Genomic DNA, 23,157 nt, shown 5'->3' with positions numbered 1-23,157 from the left:
AGTCCATGGTTTTCCTATATAGAAATAATGAAAGAGGGGTCCCTCCTGTCCCCTGCTTCCCGCAGCCTGGGGTCCCCGAGATCCTGCATCTGCCCCGCCCCGTGTCCTGCGTACCGCATCTCATGATCTGGCTCTCTAACTGCGGCCGGCCCACCAGGTACCGTCACCGACCCTCAGCCATGCCCTCCCATCCCCCGCTTCCTGCGCACCCCGTCTCCTGAGGTCTTCCTGCCTGGCACTCTCACAGGAAGACACTGGGGGAATGGCCTGTATCTTAGTGGGCATGGTCTCAAAGTGGGCGTGGCCTCCTGTCGGAGTGGCAGCTGCTAAGGAGGCGCAGTTATTACTTGTTACCTCAGCACAATAGGTATTGTCGATTTATTTGAAAATCACTTTAGCCATCTCAACCACTCATGCAAAATATCCATTAGCTTAGTTTGACACTATACAAGCTGTCAGTGAATAAGGGAAGTTTAGCACAATCAGAGCCCCTCCTTTCCACAGCAAGAGGGAACAGGAATAAAGAACTACAAACTTCCAACTCTATACTTCCGTAACAATATGAAGAAGCAGCGAAAATCCCCTCCACGAAGAGAGGGAGAAGAAAAGATTCCAGAAACATCAACAGCGTCTACTCACATCTACGACCACTCAGATAAACAATTCAGAGAGGAAATCTGGAGGAGAGTCGACCTACTCCAAGCAACCATGGAACTGACATCCAATAATTTAAGGGAGGAGATGAATGAAGCACTGCAACGGTCTACCAAGAAAATGCAGGAAGAAATGAGAGCAGAAATTTCAAACCTATGAACGGAAGTCACACAAATAAAGGAATCGGTAGATGAATTAAAAATCTCACTAGATGCCCTCAACAGTAGAATGACTACAGCCGAAGACAGAATCAGCGACCTGGAAGATGAGCTGCAGAAAGCTCATAGACAACAACAAATCATGGCCAAAGACCTCAAAATGGATATAGAGCGAATCAGAGCCCTGGGGGATGACTTCAAGAGGAACAACATAAGAATCATTGGAATACCAGAACCACAGGGAAGTAACCCCAATGAAAAAAACACAGCCAAAGACATCATTGCTAAGAAATTCCCAGAGCTGGAGAAGGCAGGCATCCAGATACAAGGAGTCCGAAGAGTACCAGCAAAAAGAGACCCAAATAAAAATTCTCCAAGGCATATAATAGTCAGAATGAAGGATGCTATGGATAGAGACACAATTCTGCAAGCAGCAAGGTCAAAAAAGGAAATCACATACAAAGGAGCACCCCTCAGATTTACAGCAGACCTGTCAGAGGAAACCCTCCGAGCCCAAAGACAATGGTGGGACATAGTGAAAAAACTCAACGAAATGAACGCCTCACCAAGAATACTTTATCCGGCTAAACTCTCACTCAAACTCGAAGGAACCATACACTATTTCTCGGATAAACAACAGCTCAGGAACTTCATAGACTCAAAACCAAACTTGAAAGAAGGTCTAAAGGGGCTACTGTAAGACAAGGAGGAGCCCCATAAGAACAACAAATACCACAGAAAGATGACACAAAACCCTATCACAATAATCTCTCTCAATGTCAACGGCCTAAACACACCCATCAAGAGACACAGAGTGGCAAAATGGATCTGGAAATTAAACCCAACATTCTGCTGCCTGCAAGAAACACACCTGAACAAACAGAGTAAACGTAGACTCAAAGTCAAAGGATGGAAAACAATCCTGCAAGCAAACAACTCCCTTAAAAAAGCTGGAGTGGCCATCCTGGTATCCGACAACTTAGATTTTAGGTTGAAAAAGATTAAAAGGGACAGCAAAGATCCTTTTCTGTTTATCAATGGATATGTACAACAGGAAGAAATGACACTCTTAAACGTATATGCTCCTAATGAACGACCGGCTAAATATTTAAAACAACTCCTAACAGACTTCAAAGAGGACATCACTAACAGCACAATAGTAGTCCGAGACTTCAATATGGCCTTATCGCCTCTAGATAGATCGACAAGAACAAAACTCAACAAGGAAACACTGACTCTGAAAGAAGAAATTAAATAGAGAGGCCTAATAGACCTACAAAGGGCTTTACACCCCAAAAAGAAAGAATATACATTCTTTTCCAGTGCACACGGAACATTTTCTAAAATAGACCATGTACTGGGCCCCAGAACATACCTCAATAGAATAGGAAAAATAGAAATTGTATCAACCATCTTTTCAGACCACGATGCGCTGAAGATAGAAGCTAACCACTCACCGACACGGAGAACAAAATCAAACACCTGGAAATTAAACAATTCTATGTTGAACAATGAGTGGGTCATGAAGGAAATCAAGGAAGAAATCAAAAGATACTTAGAAACAAATGATAATGAAGACACGAGCTACCAAATCCTATGGGACGCAGCTAAAGCCATGTTAAGGGGAAAATTTATAGCTCTCCAAGCATTCCTCAGGAAGGAAGAAAGGGCCCACATAGATAGCTTGACTTCACGACTCAAGACCTTAGAAACGGACCAGAAAAAGGAACCCAAACCAGACCGAAGGAAAGAAATAATAAAAATTAGAGCACAAATTAATGACATCGAAACCAAAAAAACAATCCGAAAGATCAATGAAACCAAGAGCTGGTTCTTCGGGAAAATAAATAAGATTGGTAAACAGCTAACAAGACTCACAAAGAAAGAAAGAGAGCGAACCCTAATAAACCAAATCAGAAATGAAAAGGGGGACATCATGACAGAAACCAGTGAGATTCAAAAGATCATTAGAGACTACTTTGAAGGCCTATACGCCACAAAACAGGAGAACCTAAAAGAAATGGATGAATTCCTTGATTCCTACAATCTCCCAAGACTGAACAAAGACTTGGAATACCTGAATAGACCCATCAATGTTAAGGAAATTGAAACTGTAATCAAAAATCTCCCCAAAAACAAAAGCCCAGGCCCAGATGGTTTTACCGGTGAATTCTTCCAAACATTTCAAGAAGACTTGTTGCCAGTTCTCCTCAAACTTTTCCAGGAAATTGAAAAAACAGGAACTCTCCCAAACAGTTTCTATGAAGCACACATCTCCCTAACCAAAAGCAAACAAAGACACCACTAAGAAAGAAAATTACAGACCAAAATCCCTGATGAACATCGATGCGAAGATCCTCAACAAAATATTAGCAAATAGGATCCAACAACTCAATCAAAAAGATCATACATCATGACCAAGTGGGATTCATCCCGGGGATACAAGGATGGTTTAACATTCGGAAATCAATCAACATAATCCAGCATAAAAACAAAAGTAAAGATAAAAACCATATGATCATATCAATAGATGCAGAGAAAGCATTTGACAAGATCCAACATCCTTTCATGATGAAAACCCTCACCAAAATGGGGTCTGGAGGAACTTTCCTCAAGATAGTCAAAGCCATCTACCACAAGCCTACGGCAAGCATTATCCTCAACGGGGAAAAACTAAGGGCCTTTCCTCTAAGATCAGGCACAAGACAAGGATGCCCACTCTCACCACTTCTCTTCAATATAGTACTGGAAGTACTCGCGATAGCTATTAGACAAGAAAAAGAGATTAAGGGCATCCAGATAGGAAAGGAAGAAATCAAACTCTCACTATTTGCTGACGATATGATACTATATCTAGAGAAGCCTAAAGCCTCTACTAAGAAGCTCTTAGAAACAATAGACTTATACAGTAAAGTTGCAGGCTACAAAATCAATACCCAAAAATCCATAGCCTTCCTATACACAAACAATGAGGCAGAGGAAAGGGTCATGAAAAAAGCAATCTCATTCACAATCGTGCCCCAGAAAATCAAGTACCTCGGAATCAGCCTAACCAAGGAAGTAAAAGACCTCTACAAAGAAAACTATAAAACACTACTCCATGAAATAAAAGAGGACATGAGGAAATGGAAACATATACCCAGCTCGTGGATAGGGAGAATCAATGTTGTCAAAATGGCAATACTCTCCAAAACATTATACAGATTCAACACGATCCCTATAAGGATACCCATGACATTCTTCAAAGAAATGGATCAAGCAATCCTAAAATTCATATGGAAAAACAAATGCCCACGGATAGCTAAAACAATTCTTGGGAAAAAGACGATGGGAGGCATCACCCTCCCCAACCTCAAACTTTATTACAAAGCAGTAACAATTAAAACAGCATGGTACTGGAACAAAGGCAAGCCGCAGACCAATGGAACAGGGTGGGATATCCCTACACACAACCCCAAATGTATGATCATCTAATCTTTGATAAGGGAGCAAGAGATGTGAAGTGGAGCAAGGAAAGCCTCTTTAACAAATGGTGCTGGCACAACTGGACAACCACATGCAAAAGAATGGGCTTAGACCTCGACCTGTCACCATGCACAAAAGTCAGATCAAAATGGATTAAAGACCTCAACATCAGACCACAAACCATAAGGTTCATTGAAGACAATGTCGGCAAAACCCTCCACGATATTGAAGATAAAGGTATCTTCAAAGATGACACGGAACTAAGCAATCTAGTAGAAACAGAGATCAACAGATGGGACTACATTAAACTAAAAAGCTTCTGCACCACAAAAGATACAGTGACCAGAATACAAAGACTATCTACAGAATGGGAAAGGATATTCACACAATACCCATCAGATAAGGGGTTGATATCAATGGTATATAAAGCACTGGATGAACTCTACAAGAAGAAAACATCCAACCCCATCAGAAAATGGGGTGAAGAAATGAACAGAAACTTTACCAAGGAAGACATACGAATGGCCAAAAGGCACATGAAAAATTGTTCCACATCACTAATCATCAGGGAGATGCAGATCAAAACAACCATGAGATACCACCTCAAACCACAGAGACTAGCACACATCCAAAAGAACAAAAGCAACCGCTGTTGGAGAGGATGTGGGGAGAAAGGGACCCTTCTACACTGCTGGTGGGAATGCCGAATGGTTCAGCCCTTTTGGAAAACAATATGGACGATTCTCAAAAAATTAGATATTGAGCTCCCATTTGACCCAGCAATACCACTGCTGGGAATATATCCCAGAGAAGCTAAAAAGTATAGTCGAAATGACATCTGCACTTATATGTTCATTGCAGCACTGTTTACAATAGCCAGAATCTGGAAAAAACCCGAGTGCCCTAGAACAGATGACTGGTTGAAGAAACTTTGGTACATCTATACAATAGAATACTATGCAGCTGTTAGAAAAAACAGGTCATGAATTTTGCGTATAAGTGGATCGGCATGGAAAGTATCATGCTAAGTGAAATGAGTCAGAAAGAGAAAGACAGACATAGAAAGATTGCACTCATCTGTGTAATATAGAATAACAGAGCAGGAGACTAACACCCAAGAATAGAATAGTAGAAATAAATACCAGGAGGTTGACTCCAGGGCTTGGAAGCTGGCCTCACATTCTGGGGAGAAGGCAACTCAGAGAAGGGATCACCAAGTATAATGCAGTCGGAGGCCATGCGGGGGAACGGTGATGCGGGCTGAATGTGGTCTAGAGACTGAACACAGTGGCCACTCAAAACCTCTATTGCGAACCACAACATCTAATGAGAGAGAGAGAACAAAGGGAAATGCCCTGCCACAGTGGCAGGGTGGGGTGGGGGGAGATTGGATTGGGGAGGGTAGGAGGGATGTTGGGTGTACCGGTGGTGGAGAATGGGCACTGGTGAAGTTTGGGTTCTCAAACTTTGTATGGGGGAAACATGAGCACAAAAATGTATAAATCTGTAACTGTACCCTCATGGTGATTCACTAATTAAAAATAAATAAATTTAAAAGAAAGAAATAATGAAAGAGGGGCTGGAGCGATAGCACAGCGGGTAGGGCGTTTGCCTTGCATGCGGCCCACCCGGGTTTGAATCCCAGCATCCCATATGGTCCCCTGAGCACCGCCAGGGGTAATTCCTGAGTATAGAGCCAGGAGTAACCCCTATGCATCGCCAGGTGTGACCCAAAAAGCAAAAAAAAAAATGAAAGAGAAGAAAGAGATATTAAACAAACAATCCCGTTCAGAAAACCAAGTACCGAGTAATTAGCTTAATTTAAGAGGTGAAGGACCTATACAAAGAAAACTACAAAAAACTACCTCAAGAAATAAAAGAGGACACTAGAAAATAAAGACACATCCCCTGCTCATGTTTGTTTGTTTTTGCTTTATGGGTCACACCCAGCAATGAACAGGGGTTACCTCCTGACTTTGCACTCAGGAATTACTCCTGGTGGTGCTCAGGGGACCACATGGGATACTAGGAATCGAACCCAGGCTGCTCGCGTGCAAGGCAAACACCCTACCCGCTGAGTTATTGCTCCAGCTCCATATCCCCTGCTCATGGATTGAGAGGATTAACATTGTCATAATGGCAATACTCCAGAAAGTATTATATATATTCAATGTTGTCCCTATAGGGATACCCATGACAGTTTTTAAAGAAATAGACAAAACATTCCTGAAACTCACATGCAGCAATAAACTCCCATAAATAGCTAAAGTAATACTTGGGAAAATGAAGATGGGTGGCATCATCTTCCCCTACTTCAAACTGTACTAAAAAGCAGTAAAAAATAACAGCATGGTACTAGACTAGAGACAGAACTGCAGAACAATGAAATAGAGTTGAATATTCTGACACAGACTCTCAAGTATATGATCACTTAATTTGACAACGGAGAAAGTAATGTGAAGTGGAGCAAGGAAAGCCTCTTCAACAACTGTTGCAGGGAAAACTGGACAGCTACATGCAAAAAATGAACTCAGACCTCAGTCTAATGCCAGGTACAAAAGTCAGATCAAAATGGATTAGAGAAACTAATCTCCAATAAGGGAGCAAGAAATGTGAAGTGGAGCAAGGAAAGCCTCTTTAACGAATGGTGCTGGCAACACTGGACAGCTACAAGCAAAAAAATGGGCTCAGACCTATACCTAACACCATGCACAAAATTCAGTACAAAATGAATTAAAGACATCAACATCAGACCAGAATCCATTAGGTACATTGAAGACAAGGTCGGCAAAAACCTCCACGACATTGATGCTAACGGTATCTTCAAAGATGAAATGCCACTGACCAAGCAAGTGGAAACAGAGATTAACAAATCTTAAACTAAGAAGCTTCTGTACCTCAAAAGAAACAGTGACCAGAATACAAAGACAGTCTACATAATGGGAAAGGATATTCACCCAATACTCATCTGATAAGGGGTTAATATCAAGGACATACAAGGCACTGGCTGGACTCTACAAGAAGAAAACATCCAATCTCATCAGAAAATGGGGCAATGAAATGAACAGAAACTTTCTCAAAGAAGAAATCCGAATGGCCAAAAGGCACATGAAAAAATGCTCTTCATTGGGGCTGGAGCAATAGCACGTGGTACGGCATTTGCCTTGCATGCAGTCAACCTGGGTTCGATTCCCAGCATCCCATATGGTCCCCTAGCACCGCCAGGAATACTTCCTGGGTGCAAAGCCAGAAGTAACCCCTGTGCATCAGGGTGTGACCCAAAAAGAAAAAAAAATGCTCTTCATCACTAATCATCAGGGAGATGCAGGTCAAAATAACAATGAGACATCATCTCACACCACAGCCACAAAGACTGGCCCACATCCAAAAAAACAAAAGCAACCAGTGTTGGCATGGATGTGGGGAGGAGGAAACTCTCCTTCACTGCTGATGGGAATGCTGAATGCTCCAGCCTTCTTGGAAAACAGTATGGACGTTTATCAAAAAACTAGAAATTGAGCTCTCAGTTGATCCAACAATACCACTTCTGGGAATATATCCCAGAGACGCAAAAAGGCACAGTAGAAATGACATCTGCACTTGTATGTTTATTGCAGAACTATTTACAATAGCCAGAATCTGGAAAAAACCCGAGTGCCCGAGAACAGATGACTGGTTAAAGAAACTTTGGTACATCTACACAATGGAACACTATGCAGCTTTTAGAAAAGATGATGTCATGGGGCTGGAGCGATAGCACAGCGGGTAGGGCGTTTGCCTTGCACGCGGCCGACCCGGGTTCGAATCCCAGCATCCCATATGGTCCCCTGAGCACGGCCAGGGGTGATTCCTGAGTGCAGAGCCAGGAGTAACCCCTGTGCATCGCCAGGTGTGACCCAAAAAGCAAAAAAAAAAAAAAAAAAGAAAAGATGATGTCATGAAATTTGCATATAAGTGGATCGACATGGAGAGTATCATGCTAAGTGAAATGAGTCAGAGAGAAAGACAGACATAGGATGATTGCACTCATTTGTGGAATATAAAGTAACATAATGGGAGACTAACATCCAAGGGTAGTAGAGATAGGGCCAGGAGGATTCCTCCACGGTTTGGAAGCCTGCCTCACATGCTGGGGGAAAAGGCAGCTGGGAGAGAAAGGAACACCAAGTAAATGATGCTGGAGGGCTCGCTCAGGATGGGAGATGTATGCTGAAAGTAGACTATGGACCAAACATTATGGACACTTAGTACGCGTATTGTGAACCATAAAATCCAAAAAGAGAGAGAGAGTAAAAGAATGTGCCTGCCACGAAGGCAGGAGAGGATGGAGGGGTGACGGGAGGGATACTGGCAACATTGGTGGTGGAGAATGGGCACTGGTGGATGGATGGGTACTCATCACTGTATGACTGAAACGTAATCACGAAAGTTTGTAAGTCTAACTGTACGTTACGGTGATTCATTAAAAATAAAAATAAAGGGGGCTGGAGCGAATAGCACAGTGGGTAGGGGGTTTGCCCTGCATGCGGCCAACCCGGGTTCAATTCCCAGCATCCCATATGATCCCCTGAGCACTTCCAGGAGTAATTCCCGTGCATGGCCAGGTTTGACCCACAAAGCAAAAAAAAAAAAAAAAAGTTAAAAATATAAAATAAATAAACTGAAAAAAATGGATTAAAGATCTCAGTATCGGACCCAAACCCATAAGGTACATAGAAGAAAATGTAGGTAATTGAAGCTCCACGAGGGGCTGGAGCAATAGCACAGCGGGTAGGGCGTTTGCCTTGCACGCTGCTGACCAGGGTTCAATTCCCAGCATCCCATATGGTCCCCTGAGCACTGCCAGGGCGTAATTCCTGAGTGCAGAGCCAGGAGTAACCCCTGTGCATTGCTGGGTGTGACCCAAAAAGAAAAAAAAAGATAAAAAAATTGAAGCTCCACGATATTGAAGCTAAAGGTATATTCAAAGACGAAACGCCACTGGCCAATCAAGTGGAAGTAAAAATAAACAAATGGGACTATATTAAATTAAGAAGATTTTGCACCTCAAAAGAAAGTGTCAAAGATACAGAGACAGCTTACAGAATGGGAAAGGTTATTCACCCAAAACCCTTTGGATACGTAGTTAATATCAAAGACATACAAGGCACTGGTTGAACTTTACAGGAAAAAAAAATCCAACTCCATTAAAAAATTGGGAGAACAAATGAACAGAAATTTTCTAAAAGAAGAAATGCAAATGGCCAAAAGACATATAAAAATGCTATTCATCAGTAATCAGCAGGGAGATGCAAATCAAAACAATGATATATCTTCTCACACCACAGAGACTGGCACACATCCAAAAGTATAAGAGCAACCAGTGCTGGCATGGGTGTGGGGAGAGAGTCTCTCCTTAATCTCTGGTGGGAATGCTGACTGGTCCAGCCATTTTGGAAAACAATATGGACATTCCTCAAAAAAAACAAAAAACTAAAAACAGAAATTGAGCTCCATTTGACCCAGTAATACCACTTCTAGTAATATACCCTGGGACACCCAAAACATACAGTAGAAACACCATTTGCACACCTATGTTCTTTGCAGCACCATTCACATTAGGCAGAATCTGGAAACAACCTGAGTGCCTGAGAACAGAAGAATGGATAAACTATGGCACACATCTACAGAATGGAATACTACTCAGCTGTTAGGAAAAATGAAGTCATGAAATTTGCCTACAAATCGATGAACTTGGAAAGTATTGCGCTGAATTGAGTCAGATAGAGGGATAGATATAAAACAACTGCATTCACTTGTGGTATATACAATATAATATAAACCATATAAAATATATATAGTAGGAAAAATACCCACGAATAGGGAAAACAGGGTCTAGGACTGGTCAATGATTGGAATCAATCACATGAGTGTGGGGGGTGGAGGGTGGGTAAGAGAGAAGGGGCCAGGATGACAATCATGGAAGTGATCACACTGGACAAGAACTGAGTGTTAAATGTAGGTAAAGGGATATATAGAGTAACTTTTCAGTATCTGTACTGCAAACCACAATGTCCAAAAGAAGAGGGGCTTGAGAGAGAGAGAGAGAGAGAGAGAGAGAGAGAGAGAGAGAGAGAGAGAAGTACCTGCCATAGAGGCAGGCTGGGAGGTGGCGTGGGGGCGATGGGAGGGAAACTGGGGACACTGGTGCTGGGAAACATACACTGGTGGAGGGATGGGTGTTGGAACACTCTATGACTAAAACCTAATCATGAATATCTTCATAAAGATCTCACAGTGATTCGAGGCTGGAGCAACAGCGGCCTGCCCAGGTTCATTCCCAGCATCCCATTGGGTCCCCTGAGCACCGCCAGGGGTAATTCCTGAGTACAGAGCCAGGAGTAACCCCTGTGCATCACCGGGTGTGACCCAAAAAGCAAAAAAAAAAAAAAACCTCACAGGGATTCAATAATAAAATCTTTAAAAATAGCAATGCAATATACTGTAGCCATATCGTTGGACCCGTGCCAGGCTGTTTCATGCAGGGCAGCCCTCAGTGGTGTGGGTGAGGCCCCTCCCTGCCCCAAAGGAGCTAGCCCAGAAGCGGAAAACCTGCAGACCTCAACTGCCATTATGCCGTTATGCTCACGGCCGCTCACCACAAGCTTGGATGAGCCTCCCTCATGAGGGAACCTATTCCTGGACATGTTGTACTTTACACCACCAATATACCAAGAGTATTATACCACATTCGATGGGGTTTAAAGTAGCAGGCAGCCCATCTTTGGGGGAAATATATTCATACAGATATAGACATAAGCATACAAGGCTCAATGTTTATCAACATGTTACTAATCTTTTGGACTGGAGCGATAACACAGTGGATAGCGCGTTTGCCTTACAAGTGGCCGACCCGGGTTCGATTCCTCCATCCCTCTCGAAGAGCCCAACAAGCTACAGGGAGTATCCCACCCGCACGGCAGAGCCTGGCAAGCTACCCGTGGCATATTCAATATGCCAAAACAGTAACAAGTCTTACAATGTTACTGGTGCCCGCTCGAGCAAATCGATAAACAACGGGAAAACAGTGCTGCTACTAATCTCTTATGGTAGGATAATCATAATCTCTTATGATACTAATCTCTTATGATCTCATGATAATCTTATTATAATCTCTTATCATAGGGCATATGGCTCCTGGGTGAAATTCAACAACCTTCATACAGTTTCCTCTAAGAAACCTTTTTTGAATCATTTTAGTGGATTACTCATAACAAGCAATATAAAACGTTACTTTGATTTTGCTTTGGAGGAAGGGTTTAGGGTTTGGGATGAAAATATGGTGTTGGGAAGGTGTAATGGTGGCAGGACTGTTGTTTCAATATTAAATGTAATCAAATATTATGAATTTTATAAACATAAAATAAAAATTAAAAGAAAAGAAATAGCAATACTCTCCAAAGCATTGTATAGATTGAATGTGGTCCCTATATGGACACCCATGACATTTTTCAAAGAAACAGACAAAACACTCCTGAAATTCATATGGAACAATAAACTCCCATGACTAGTTAAAGCAATCCTTGGGGAAGTGAAGGGTGGTATCCCCTTCTCGAATTTCAAACTGTACTACAAAGCAGTATAATTAAAACATCATGGTATTGTAATAAAAACAGACCCACAGTCCAATGGGATAGAGTTGGGTATCCTGACACAGACCCTCGTATATATGATCACTTAATATTTGATACAGGAAAAAGTAATGTGAAGTGGAACAAGGAAAGTCTTTTCAACAAGTGCTGCTGGGAAAACTGGACAGTTACATGCAAATAATGAACTCAGACCTCTGTCTAATGCCAAGCACAAAAGTCAGATCAAAATGGATGAAAGACTTCAATATCAGACCCGAATCCGTAAGATAATAGAAGAAAATGTAGGCAGAATCCTCTGACATTGAAGCCAAAGGCATTTTTAAGGAAGAAACACAAATGATCAAGCAATTGGAAAAAATATAAACAAAATGAACTACTTAAAATAAAAACGCTCTGCACCTCAAAAGGAACAGTAACCAAAATACAGAGACAGCCCACAGAATTGGAAAAATTATTTTCCCAATACCCATCAGATTAATACCCAGGATATATAAGACACTGGTAGAATTTCATAAGAAAAAATCCTCCACCCCATCAAAAAATGGAGAGAAGAAGTGAACAGAAACTTCCTCAAGAAAGAAATACAGGGGCTGGCGTGATAGCACAGTGGGTAGGGCATTTGCCTTGCATGCAGCCGAACCGGGTTTGAATCCCAGCATCCCATATGGTCCCTTGAGCACCACCAGGAGTAATTCCTGAGTGTAGAGCCAGGAGTAACGCCTGTGCATCACCGGCTGTGACCCAAAAAGCAAAAAAAAAAAAAAAAAGAAATACAAATGGTCAAAAGGCATATGAAAAAGTACTCTATATAGCTAGTCATCAGGGAGCTGTATATCAAAACAATGAGATAGCATCTTATACCACTGAGACTGGCACACATCAAAAAGAACGAGAACAACCAGTGCTGGTGCAGATGACGGTAGAAAGTGATTCTCATTCATTGTTGGTGGGAATGCCAACTGGTCCGGTCTTTTTGCAAAACAATATGGGTACTCTTCAAAAAACTAGAAATTGATCTTCCATATGACCCAAAATACCATTTCTGTGTATATATCCCTGGGGTGCAAAATCACAGCAGAAATGACATCTGCACCTGTATGATCACTGCAGCACTGTTCACAATAGCCAGAATAGGGAAACGACTTGAGTGAACAACAGGTGACTGATTAAAGAAATTTTGGTACATCTACACAATGGAATACTATGTAGCTGTTAGAAAAAAATGAAGTCATTAAATTTGCTTGTAAGTGGATGGACATGGAGAGTATCATGCTAAGTGAAATGGGTCAGAAACAGAGGGACAGAGAGAATGACTGTACTCACTTGTGGAATATAAAATAACAGTATGACACTAACACTCAAGACAGTATAGACAAGGGCCAGGAGGATTGGTCCATGGTTGGAATCCTGCCTCTTGAGCTGAGGGAGAAGGCAACTGGGATAGAAAATGGATCACTAGGTCAATGATGGTTGGAGGGATCATTCGGGTTGGGAGATGTGTGTTGAAAGTACACAAAGAACCAAACATGACGGCCTCTCAGCATCTGTGTTGCAAACCATAATGCCCCAAAGTAGAGAGAGAGTAAGAAGGAGAATGCTTGTCATAGAGGCATGGGGTGGGGAGGGGGAAGGGGGATGTCGGGAGGGGCATTGGGGACACTGTTGGTGGGAGATGTACACTGGTGGATAGACAGATGTTTGATCATTATATATCAATCATGAAAGTCAATCATGAAAGTTTTGTAACAGTATCTCATGGTGATCCAATAAAAAAGGAAGTACTATTTACATTTTGCATGCATTAAAAAATAAAACAGGGGCTGGAGTGATAGCACAGGGGCTGGAGTGATAGCACAGCGGGGAGGGCGTTTGCCTTGCATGCAGCGGACCTGGGTTTGATCCCCAGCATCCCACATGGTCCCCTGAGCATGGCCAGGGGTAATTCCTGAGTGCAGAGCCAGGAGTAACCCCTGTGCATCGCTGGGTGTGACCCAAAAAGAAAAAAGAAAAGAAAAAAGAAAACAAAGAAAATCCATTCCAAGTGTAAATAAAAGTTATATCAAGTTATCTCAGCCCGCCCCTCCCCCAATTTAATCAGGGTCACAATACTTCCCTTTACGACAGGGAAAGAACTGCATTTTTCCGTTTTTATACAAGCTTTTTGTTCCTCTTGAAGATTTTCCTTTCCTGAGGAGGTTTGCCTGTTGCCAGTCAGTCTGATAAAGTCCCAGTTTCTGCATCTTCAAAGGGATTCTGTGTTTGGGATATTTTAGGGTTGCTGAAAGAACTACTTCTCTAGAACACACTTGGTTCTATTTCTTGTCAAGAAACTCATTGCCATAGGCTCTCTATCGATCTTCCTGCTTCTATGTTAATAAAATACTCAAAAAATTATATTGCGAAAGTTTACTGATATGGCCAAAGGCAAATACTTAGACATCTGGTCATGTGACTGTAGTGGGTCATCCTGAATACTGATTTCAAAATATGTAACATAGTATTAAAGCCATTACTAGAAAAGTAAATTTAGGATCTGCTTAAGGCATTTAAGATGAAAGCTGGGGCTGGAGCAATAGTACAGCGGGTAGGGTGTTTGCCTTGCACGCGGCCAACCTGGGTTCGATTCCCAGCATCACATATGGTCCCCTGAGCACCGCCAGGAGTAATTACTGAGTGTAGAGCCAGGAGAAACCCCTGAGAATCGCCGGTTGTGACCCAAAAAGAAAAAATAAATAAATAAATAAGATCAAAGCTAATTTTAAATTTTCTATGAAAATAGCACTAATTGCTTTCTAAAATTTTAGCCAGAACAAAAAATTGTCCCCTTAAAAAGTGCTCTCAGTGCTCTCAGGGAGATAAAAACAAATTTTTTTAAATTTGTTTTTTTTGATACTCATGGCAAATTTTCTGAAGCAATGCAGATCACATGGCTAAATACTTCCTGTGATCAGTCTACGTAAATCAGGACACCTCCATACATGTCTGATAAAAATAACAAATAAATTTATTTGGCATGAGACAATTTTAAGACTAGCAGATTAGGAACCCGCAATCATACAATTTACAGGGGAGTAATTAAAAAAAGTGGGTTCATTAAAAATAAGATATATTTGGGGCTGGAGTGATAGCACAGCGGGTAGGGCGTTTGCCTTGCACGCGGCCAACCCGGGTTCGAATCCCAGCATCCCATATGGTCCCCTGAGCACCGCCAGGGGTAATTCCTGAGTGCAGAGCCAGGAGTAACCCCTGTGCATCGCCAGGTGTGACCCAAAAAGCAAAAAAAAAAAAAAAAAAAAAAAAAATAAGATATATTCTCCTCAGAACCAAATTTACTAACCAAAACAAAATAAAAATCCATAACCCATTTTATTTTTTTTTAATTTTTTTTTTCTTTTTGGGTCACACCTGGCGATGCACAGGGGTTACTCCTGGCTCTGCACTCAGGAACCACCCCTGGCCGTGCCCAGGGGACCATATGGGATGCTGGGATTTGAACCCGGGTCGGCTGCGTGCAAGGCAAATGCCCTACCCGCTGTGCTATCTCTCCAGCCCCCATAATCCATTTTAGGTAACTATATACAATGTTTTCCCTGAAAAGAGCTATAAGACTTTTAGGTAAAATGGAAGTTATTCTATAGTAAAAACTAGCAGGCAGTAAGAATATTTTAATGTACTAATTCTAAGATTTCTTAAAATTTTTTTCCACAAGCACTATTCTCTTATTTCCATAACAGTGGCAATTTCGGGTTACTCACAGTAACTATTGGGAAGTTATAGCTAAACGTAATGATAACTATTAAGTTTCACTGTTCACAGAAATTTGGTTAGCACATATGGTTATTTCCACTGGCAGGAAAAAAAAACTCAAACAAAACCTCTTTAAGTGTTTACTCTGCTAACTCTCCATTTAAAGGGAGAGAATGAAGGCTAAAATAACAGGAACCAAAACAGTTTTCAAGAAACATTTACTTTTTCCTCACAGGCAACAGCTCAGTATTACAGTTTTCACAGGTATTTTTTGTCAATATAGAGGAGCCCTTTTCCTCAATATAAGAGGAAATGAAATATGTTACAATTCTAATACAGAAATCAACTGAATTAGCCTATTTTTTCCCTCTGGGGTAAAAATACATGATAATCTCTAGTTTGCAGAACCATTTTAGGTCATTTTAAAGTTACACTGATTTTAATACTAGGCTACATTTTTTATTAAAGACAGATCCACTTTAAATAACATGGGTGACTGAATCAAAAATCTTCCTCAACATAAGACAGTCAAAAACACACTCATGCAGAAATCATATTCCTATATTAAAGATACTTTTCAACTTTCACAGCTACCAAAAAGCATGGATAGCACTATAATTCAGTAGAGAGCAGGGAGAGCGAAGAGGAAGAAGAGGAGGATTGGCTAGTTTTTCCTAAAGGCTTGGCATGTACTCTGAAGAACGGTGTCCCATTTTCAGAAGAACACATAGCACATGATTTCTCTTCCCAAAAGGAAGTATGTGCAAAATACATACATCCATGCAAAGATGAAAAAGCTAAGAATAAATTCCTGATGTAGTTATTTGTAACAGGTACATGCAAGCACAACTGGTCAGGATTTTCCCCCTACTTATGGGTAACACAACATAAAATCAGATGACCAAAAGTTAACGAAAGCAGTTCTGAACCTTGATTTAATTAAAAGAATATTTAAAAAAATTTTTTAGACTATGGTTAATACTACTACACTAAATATTTCCATAAAATTTTCTGTGAAGGAAGTGTTAAAAGGAAAATGGTATTCAAATACTTCATGAGTTTGACAGGAAACTGCATGTTAAGGCACTACACATCTTCTTTGGTTAAATGATCAACTATTTAAATCACTTGCAAAAAAGAGGTAATACAAAATGCACAACTTGTATTCTTCTTTTCAAAAACACACATATGGTTTTCATTTTTCGATTTATATTACTCCAATGTCTAGATATCACTGGTATCCCTTTAACTCATCAGAAAGCTGAAAAGAAAAAAAACAAAAATTAGTCCCAATGAGAAAAGTAGTCTTTACTTCTAATATGTAGTATCTTTTAAACTTTATATTTAGATTTATGTTTTACATATTTTCACTAAATGTGAAGAAGTTTTATTATCATGTGCAAAATAAGTACACAGGGCACAAGAGATAGATAGCTAGGAGGGACTTGCCTTATATATGGGTTTGACTCAAGTTTGATCCCAGGCACCACATATGGTCCCCTGAGCCCTAGTCAACTCTCTGATTTCTGAGTGCAGAGTCAGGAATAAGCCCTGAGCACTGCCAACACCATCCCCATCCCACACACACATACACAAAAGAATAAGGTTGGGGCTCGAGTGATAGCACAGCGGGTAGGGCGTTTGCCTTGCACACAGCCGACCTGGGTTCGATTCCCAGCATCCCATATGGTCCCCTAAGCACCACCAGGAGTAATTCCTGAGTGCATGAGCCAGGAGTGACCCCTGTGCATTGCCAGGTGTGACCCAAAAAGAAAAAAAAAGAGTAAGAGTAAGGTCTTGCTCTTACATCTACTTCTCTTTTGGCAGGGAGGTCTTTTGGCAGGGTATCCGTCTATGCTCAGTGGTTACTTCTAGCTCTAACTCAGGAATCACTCCTGGTGGGACCACGTGCAAAGCAAATGCTCTACCCACTCTACTATTGCTCTGGCCCCATTACATATATTTCCATGCCTGGTGCCACACAGTATGGTGCAAATTGTATTCCCACAAGCACATCCTGCAAGGGGGTCTCAAATCAGGGAAAAACTTCAGTAAAGCCCCAAAGCACTGTCTGACCACAGAGAATAAGCCCTGAGTACAGCCAGGTGTGATCCAAAAACCAAACTAAATAACATGAAGGCTCGGGAGATGGCAGTGGTCAAGGGCATATGGTTCAATTGTGTGGGACCCTGGACCCCACCATCAGCATAACATATGTCCTTAGTGGTCCCTGTCATCACAGGGTCAAGCAGCACCACATTCTTAGGATCCAGCTTGGAGCTATTTGGTCTACTTGTCAGAGAATTGATGGGAATGAGACCTGGATCCCCTGAGCACTACTTTGGAGTCCCTGCAAAAAAGGACATAAAATTTAGGAGCTGGATGGGGCCAGAGTGATAGTACAGTGGGTAAGACATCTGTCATGGAAATGACCAACTTGGATTCAGTCCCCAGCACCCCATATGGTTCCCTGAATCCTGCCAGAAGTGACCCCTGCTGGAGTGCAGAATCAGAAGCCCTGGCCACCACTGTCAGGTGTGACCCAAAACCAAAACCAAACCAAAGATATAAAATGTAAAAATAGAGACCTCAGCTAACCAAATACTCTTGGCAGAAGCAATTAAACGGCACAGTAACTGTCCCTCCGGCTCTTATTGTCCAAAGGAATATGCATGTACTGAACGGTTTTTAGGACATTTCAAATTACTGTAGAACAAATTAAGAAAATAGTGTTTCTTTTACTTTACATACCACCCGTTATGTAAAAACAATTGGTTTGGGGTCACACCCAGTGGTGTTAAGGGATTATTCCTGGCACTGTGCTCTAGGACTATCCCTGATGGGGTTCAGAGGACTATAAGGGGTGCTGGGGATTGAATGTGGGTTTGCTGCATGCAAGACAATACACCTACTTACTGTACTATCTCTCCAGCCCAATAAAATTATTTTTTTAAATTAAGGTATAACTGATGTTATTACATTATTTTTTTAATTGCGGTATAACTGATATATTCATTTCAGCTTTATAACATAATAGATATTTGCAAGAAACAATAAATAGGTAACATCTACTACATACAGAGTTAAAATTTATTTTCTTCTATGATACCTTTTCTATTTTATTTTTTGCGGGGGCTTTTTGGGTCACACCCAGCAATGCTCAGGGGTTACTTCTGGCTCTGCACTCAGGAATTCCTCCTGGTGGTGCACGGGGAACCATATGGATACCGGGGATATAATCTGCTTCAGCCATGTACGAGACAAACTCCTAACTCACTGTACAATCACTCCTTGACCATTTTATGGGACCTTTTCAAGATCTATCCTCTAAGAGGGGATGTAGTTCAGTGGTAGTGCACAGGCTTCACATATATAAACCCTGGATTTGATTTGATCTCTGGCACCAAAGGAATCAAAGGAAAAGAAATCTACTCTCCTAGCAAGTTTCAAATACACACACACACATACACACACACGTTTTAGGGCCATACTGGGCAATGGTAAGAAGTTACTCCAGGCTTTGTATTTTGATCTCTAGTACCAAAGGAATAAAAGGAAAAGAATCTACTCTCCGGGCTGGAGTGATAGCACAGCGGGTAGGGCGTTTGCCTTGCATGTGGCCGACCCGGGTTCTAATCCCAGCATCCCATATGGTCCCCTGAGCACCGCCAGGGGTAATTCCTGAGTGAAGAGCCAGGAGTAACCCCTGTGCATCGCCGGATCACCGGGTGTGACCCAAAAACCAAAAAAACAAAAGAATCTAGTCTCCTAGCAAGCTTCAAATAATACACACACACACACACACACACACACACACACACACTCTCAATAGTTTTAGGGCCATATGGCCACATAGGGCAATTGTAAGAGGTTACTCCTGATTTTGTACTATCTCTCCAGCCCCAGATTTCCTTTTTGTTTTTCTTTTATGGACCACACCAGCATGTGCTCAGGGCTTAGTTCTGGATCTAGGCTCAGTAATGACTCCTGCTGGTGCTTGGAGAACCACCTAAGGTGCTGGGGACTGAACCTGGGTCAGCTTTGTGCAAATCAAGTGCCTCCCCTGCTGTACTATCTCTCAGGTCCCTATCTTGATTTTTTTTGGTTTGCGGGCCACACCCAGAGATGCTAAGGGGTTACTCCTGGCTCTGTGCTCACGAACACTCCTAGTGGGCTTGGGGGTTGAACCTGGTTAGGCAGCGTGCAAAGCCCTACCTGCTACACTACTGCCACAGTCCCCACTGTCTTGATTTTAATAGACGTTAAAGCCATGCATGTATCTTGATTTTAATGGAAGAGCATGTTTTATAGTGAAACAGGAAGGCTGGCAGACAGGGAAGCCCAGCCCCACCCTTTGACAATGGGTTCTTGGAAACTAATAATAATAATAATATTTAAAAATAATAACAATAATATTAAGAACAGCAATAATAAATAACAATAAATAATAATAAAGTCTTAATGCTGCTAAAAGCCCACCTTGTGGACACAGGAACTAAGGCCTGATAAGACATTTAACAGGCACCACAGCACAAACCCAGAGAAAGCCAGGCCCCTTACGGAGAGAAGCTCCTGCAAGAACAAAGGCCAGGCAAAGAATATAAAAGAAGGATCATTAAGTTTCAAACTCTCCCTCCTGGCAACCACCTCTAGCATCTGACTATTACCTAAGTACAAAGTCCCACTTGGGGGTAGCTTGGTGAAATCCTACATAAACTAAGAGGGCACATGTGTTGCCAGCCCATGCTGCCCGCGTCCATGCTACCTGTGCTTGGCACATGTCACCTTGGCATATATCACCCACATCTCCTCTCTTGAGATAAGCACCCTTGGCTCTCCCTGCCTTTTGATTTTTTGGGGGAGGCCACATCTTGCAACACTCAGGGATTACTCCTGACTGTGCACTCAGCAATTACTCCTGGTAGTGCTTGGAGGACCATTTGGGATGCCGGGGATCGAACCTAGCTCAGCCACGTGCAAGGCAAATGCCTCACCTGCTGTACTATGGATCCGGCATCTCTCTCTGCCTCTTCATAAGCCCATATACTCTCTCAGGAGCATTACTCCCTTCCTCCCTTTCCTCAAAATTTCCAAATAAAAGTTATTTTTACTTCATCACTTGTCTCCTACTGCAATGTTTTTACTGTGAGGGAAGGACAATGGACCTGAAAATGCCTGGGTAAGGTCTAAGACTGACTTTCCTTTCCTGAAAAGAGTAATTCTTAACTCCAGTCTGAGCCCACGGTTCTTCAAGAAATTGGGTGGCAGGGATCATCTCCGACACTGTACCGAATAAGTGGACATCAGGCAGTGTGATGATTGCCTGTGAGGCTAGCACGATGCTAATTTCCATGCCATGTAGGGGTTCATAGGCAAACTTTCTCCAGTCTGTCTAGATCTTCCAGTCATGCCTGGGTGGCATAGGTGAATGGAGAAAATGGTAGCTTTCCTTCTTTTCTTTTTTGACTTTTTGGGTCACACACAGCAATGCACAGGGCTTACTCCTGGCTCTGCACTCAGGAATTACCCCTGGCGGTGCTCGGGGGACCATATGGGATGCTGGGAATTGAACCTGGGTTGGCCGCGTGCAAGGCAAACACCCTACCCATTGTGCTATCACTCCCATTTTAAATTTCCTCCTTGAGGCTGCCGTCTCTCTCCTCCCCACTTCACTCAAGTCACTCCACAGGTATTAATAAATTTGAGCAGTAATAACAAAAAGTGAGTGGCACTAACATACACACTGAGTCAGTCTTAAGTGAGAAGGAAATAGATACAACCGCAAGCTCAACTTATTTCTTGAACAGAGATATCAGTTAATAATTCAACCTCTGTGTTTACCTAAGTAACAAATCGTAGAATGAGTGTCCTCACATCCCAATCAGTAATCTATATAATGGAGAAATTACCTTAAAATATAGATACAGGAGCTGGGCAATCACATAGGAAGTAAGCACTTGCCTTCCATATAGCTAGCTGATTCCAGTTTAATCTCTGTCACCAAGACATGGTTCCCTGAGTAACACCAGGAGTTACTCCTGAGCACAGAGTCATGAACAGTCCCTGAGCACAGCTAGGTATGGCCAACCCTCCAATATATACATATACGGGCCAAGGAGAAAGTAAAGTGGTTAGAGCACATATCTGGCATGCACCAGACCCAGATCAGATCTCCTGCAATACATGGGCTCTGGAGCATCACCAGGCATGTCCTGGAGGTCCTTGGCACCACGTTCTTGGGTCTTAGCACTGAACCAAGGTACTGTGGCTTGGTTAGCTGACTATCACTGGAAACAGTCTCCAAGCTCTTGGGTATGATTTGAAAGACCCCCACAAAATACGCAGATACACAGAGGCCAGAGACATAGTACAACGTTAAGGTGTTTGCTCTGCATATAGCTGACCTGGGTTCAATCCCTAGCACCATATACGATCCTTTGAACATCACCAGGCGTGATCCTTGAGCACAGAGCCAGAAGCCCTGAGAAATCTGTTGTTTAGGTATGGCCTAAAACAGCAACAAATTATATATACATATGCCTACACATGTGCATATATAAGAAAAATGTTACTTGATAAATTATTGTTTTTTGGGGGGTCACCAAGCAGTGCTGGGAATTGAAGCAGGAGTACATCTGAATGCTAGACACATGCTCCAGTCCTTTGAGGGTTTCCAGACCCACTTGATATACTTTACCTTTAGTGTTTACAATCATTTTTGTAACAGGATAAATTTTCTCCTGTTTTAATTTTTTTTTTTTTGGTATTTTGGGCCATACCTGCTGGTGCTCAGGAGTTACTCCTGGCTCTGCACTAAGAAATGACTCCTGGAGGTCCCAGTAAACCATAAGTGGTCCAAGGGATTGAGCCCAGGTCAGGTGCATGCACAGCAAGTGACCTACCCATTATACTATCTTTCTTGCCCCATAACAGGATAAAAACAGAATAGTAATTCTATTAACAGCCCTCAGATTGTAAAATGAACTAAGTATCTCACACTCTGCAAGCGCATTTCTCCTTAATATTAACAAAGTAAAATCAAGAACTCGTAACTTGGAGAATAATTTGCTCCCTAAACTTTAGAAATGTCTATGGCTTGGGGTTAGAGAAATGTACAGAAGGAAAGGAAGGCACTACTTGCTTTGCATGTAACCAGCTCTGAATTGCTTGGGCACCATATATGATCCTCCAGGTACCACCAAGATTAACTCCTGAGCACAAAGCCCCTGAGCACCAACTAGGTGTGGTCCCCAAACAAAGTCTATGAACATTTCAAGCCAATTAGACCTTTCCAGGTGGGGGCGCGAGGGGGAGCACTTGGCAGTGCTCAGAGCTTACTCCTGGCTCTGTGCTCAGGCATTACATCTGCAGGGGCTCAGGGCACATATGCAGTGTTGGGAATCGAAACCAGGTTGGCTGCGTGCAAGGCAAGCATTTTGCCTGCTGTACTCTCTGAATCACAATTAGACTGTCTCAAAAGCAAATATTCTATTTTTTGGGGG

The 23,157-nt window shown here is 42.1% G+C and overlaps 1 protein-coding gene across 1 annotated transcript in view; it reads right to left on the bottom strand.

Annotated features, from left to right (window-relative positions):
- Positions 1-15,856: 15,856 nt before the first annotated feature.
- The window catches only part of MAGT1 (magnesium transporter 1), a 39,535-nt gene continuing 32,234 nt past the window's right edge, over positions 15,857-23,157 (bottom strand). Inside the window, exon 10 of the mRNA XM_055121559.1 lies at positions 15,857-16,916. Coding sequence (XP_054977534.1) covers positions 16,901-16,916 — 16 coding nt within the window. The 3' untranslated portion in view covers positions 15,857-16,900. The remainder of the gene's footprint in view (positions 16,917-23,157) is intronic.

This window comes from Sorex araneus, chromosome X (assembly GCF_027595985.1).
Source record: "Sorex araneus isolate mSorAra2 chromosome X, mSorAra2.pri, whole genome shotgun sequence".
Lineage (NCBI taxonomy): Eukaryota > Metazoa > Chordata > Mammalia > Eulipotyphla > Soricidae > Sorex > Sorex araneus.
Note: the sequence above shows the minus strand (reverse complement) of the source record. Positions and strands in the feature narration are given on the sequence as shown.